Below are 2067 nucleotides of genomic sequence, written 5' to 3'. Positions count from 1 at the left end.
AAAAAAAAAATGAAAGAATAGAAGAGACTCACGTTCCAGCAAAAGCTATATGAGCACCGACAAGTAACATCAAAACTTCCACTGCCAACAACAAAGTCTACAGCATAATCACAGCCTGGCGCCGGACACCATTTTGTCTGCAAAAGCAACCCACAAGTCACTGTAACATATTTGGCAAAAACAAAGCTTAAAAAAATGAGGCAACAAGAATGTATGGCATTCTGGAAAGAACTATAGTGATAGAATGGCCAAAAAATTTAAAACTTGTAGAAAATTCCTACAGGACTTCTAAGTTTTAATCAGCAAAACTAGGCAAATTCTGCAACTAATGCTTAACAAATAAAGCTTTTGTTGGAGTTGCAACAATTACTAAGTACTGGTTCACTACGTCAAGCTCTATGTGCTTGAACATTAGTACCTCCACTGGAAATGGTTCCAATGCCGCACTCAACTAATTAGAAAGGCCTCAATGGATACCTTTTCACTTCAGGTAAGAAAACATATAAGAGAGGTAAGATGCAACAGAGTTACTTCCAATTGACAGATAAATAACTCATTAAAGTTCAAAATTTAATTACCTTTCTGTTGTCTTCAACATAAGATCTAATGAAGTAACGAGAATATTTCCCCCTCTCTTCACCAGATGCCAGTTTATAAATCATATCTTGACCGATAGCAGCAGAACAAGATGGATCAGGGCATCGCAACATCAAACAGCCAGGACCATCATTAATGGCCGTACTTATATATCCTAGAAGAGAAAACAAAACAGGACAGAAACCTCAAATCGTAAGTGAAATTACAAGTTATAGCCAGAAAATTTTAATAAGATTGAAAGAGACAGGTTGTTGGATATCCAGTGAAAGAAGTTATGAGATGACTGGAAGATAAAATATATAACCAGTTATGAATTAAATTGAGCTTCATATTATAAGTTATGCTTCGTATTTTTTGTATCCGCCTTTTTATTTAGAAAGTAAAATAACCAGTTCTAAGTTATTAGGCGTTAAGCTTCATTTACATCTGTTCATCCAAATAGGAATAATATATAGTGGAAGAAGTAACGAGATGACTGGAACACAATATGTATAACCAGTTCTGAATAAATCGTAATTCATATTAGGCATTGTGCTCACAAGTGTTTGTGCATAATTTTTATTTAGTATCGTAACCTGTTCTGAACTATTCAGCTTCATAAGTTTCGTAAACATCTTTTTATACAATATGTAATACTTTTGTTTTACGCGTTAACAGACGTAGACAGAGATTCTTTCCCCTTTTCCCCCTTGCATCAAATTAAAATATGCAAAAGAATATGCACTCATACTAGCGCTGCATCATTGAAGTTCCAAAGCATTAAAAACAGTTTTCTAACAAGATTCAACAGATTCATTATCAGTTGTAAAACTTATATATGGCTAAATATCCTCTTATGAAAAGATTACTAGCACTAACAGAGAGAAGAAAAATCAATGCCACAACAATCATCTGCACTAGTTTGCACATTTTCTGTAGTATTGATACTTCTAGAGGAAACAATGGTTTTTACTCCGAGATTTAATCCAGAAATATAAGAGCATCAGGACACTAATAGGAAAGATATTCCGGACCAAACCTCCCCAACATGTATCACAGAAAGGATGACCACAAACAGCAGTATGAATCTTATCACGAGGATAGGCTTCAAAACAAATCCCACAAGTCAACTGTCAAAAAATAAGAATATGAAATTAGAAATTCACATACATTTTATTGTAGAGCACCAAAACACCAATAACAAGTTAACGCAAAGCAGAATACAAATAATATAACCTACGTCCTATATGAAAAATACTTACTTCAGTGGCATTTGGATATTCAACAACTGGTTTTTCCAGAAAGCCAACAGCCTTGCAAACCTTTTCCTCATCGGCAAACCACTCATCATGCACTTTACTGACACTCCTGTTAATAGAAAGGAATAACGACTTACTTAAACCATATAGACAACAATCTACCATAACCTCAACCCTAACAAATCAAAAGCAAAAACATAACGTAGATTTTGATCAGATTAAAAAAAAAAAA

At 34.2% G+C, this 2067-nt stretch overlaps 1 protein-coding gene across 1 annotated transcript; it reads right to left on the bottom strand.

Annotated features, from left to right (window-relative positions):
* Positions 1-32: 32 nt before the first annotated feature.
* LOC112095273 (probable E3 ubiquitin-protein ligase ARI8) lies at positions 33-2010 on the bottom strand (the record flags this gene model as incomplete). The annotated part of the gene is made up of 4 exons (XM_024176956.1): positions 33-137; positions 579-751; positions 1616-1706; positions 1839-2010. Coding segments are annotated over 4 exons (541 nt in total), but the record flags the coding sequence as incomplete, so codon positions are not given.
* Between the last annotated feature and the right edge of the window lie 57 nt (positions 2011-2067).

This window comes from Morus notabilis, unplaced genomic scaffold (genome assembly GCF_000414095.1).
Source record: "Morus notabilis unplaced genomic scaffold, ASM41409v2 C11452069, whole genome shotgun sequence".
Classification (NCBI taxonomy): domain Eukaryota; kingdom Viridiplantae; phylum Streptophyta; class Magnoliopsida; order Rosales; family Moraceae; genus Morus; species Morus notabilis.
The sequence above is the reverse complement of the archived record's forward strand: the minus strand, read 5'-3'. Positions and strand labels throughout refer to the sequence as shown.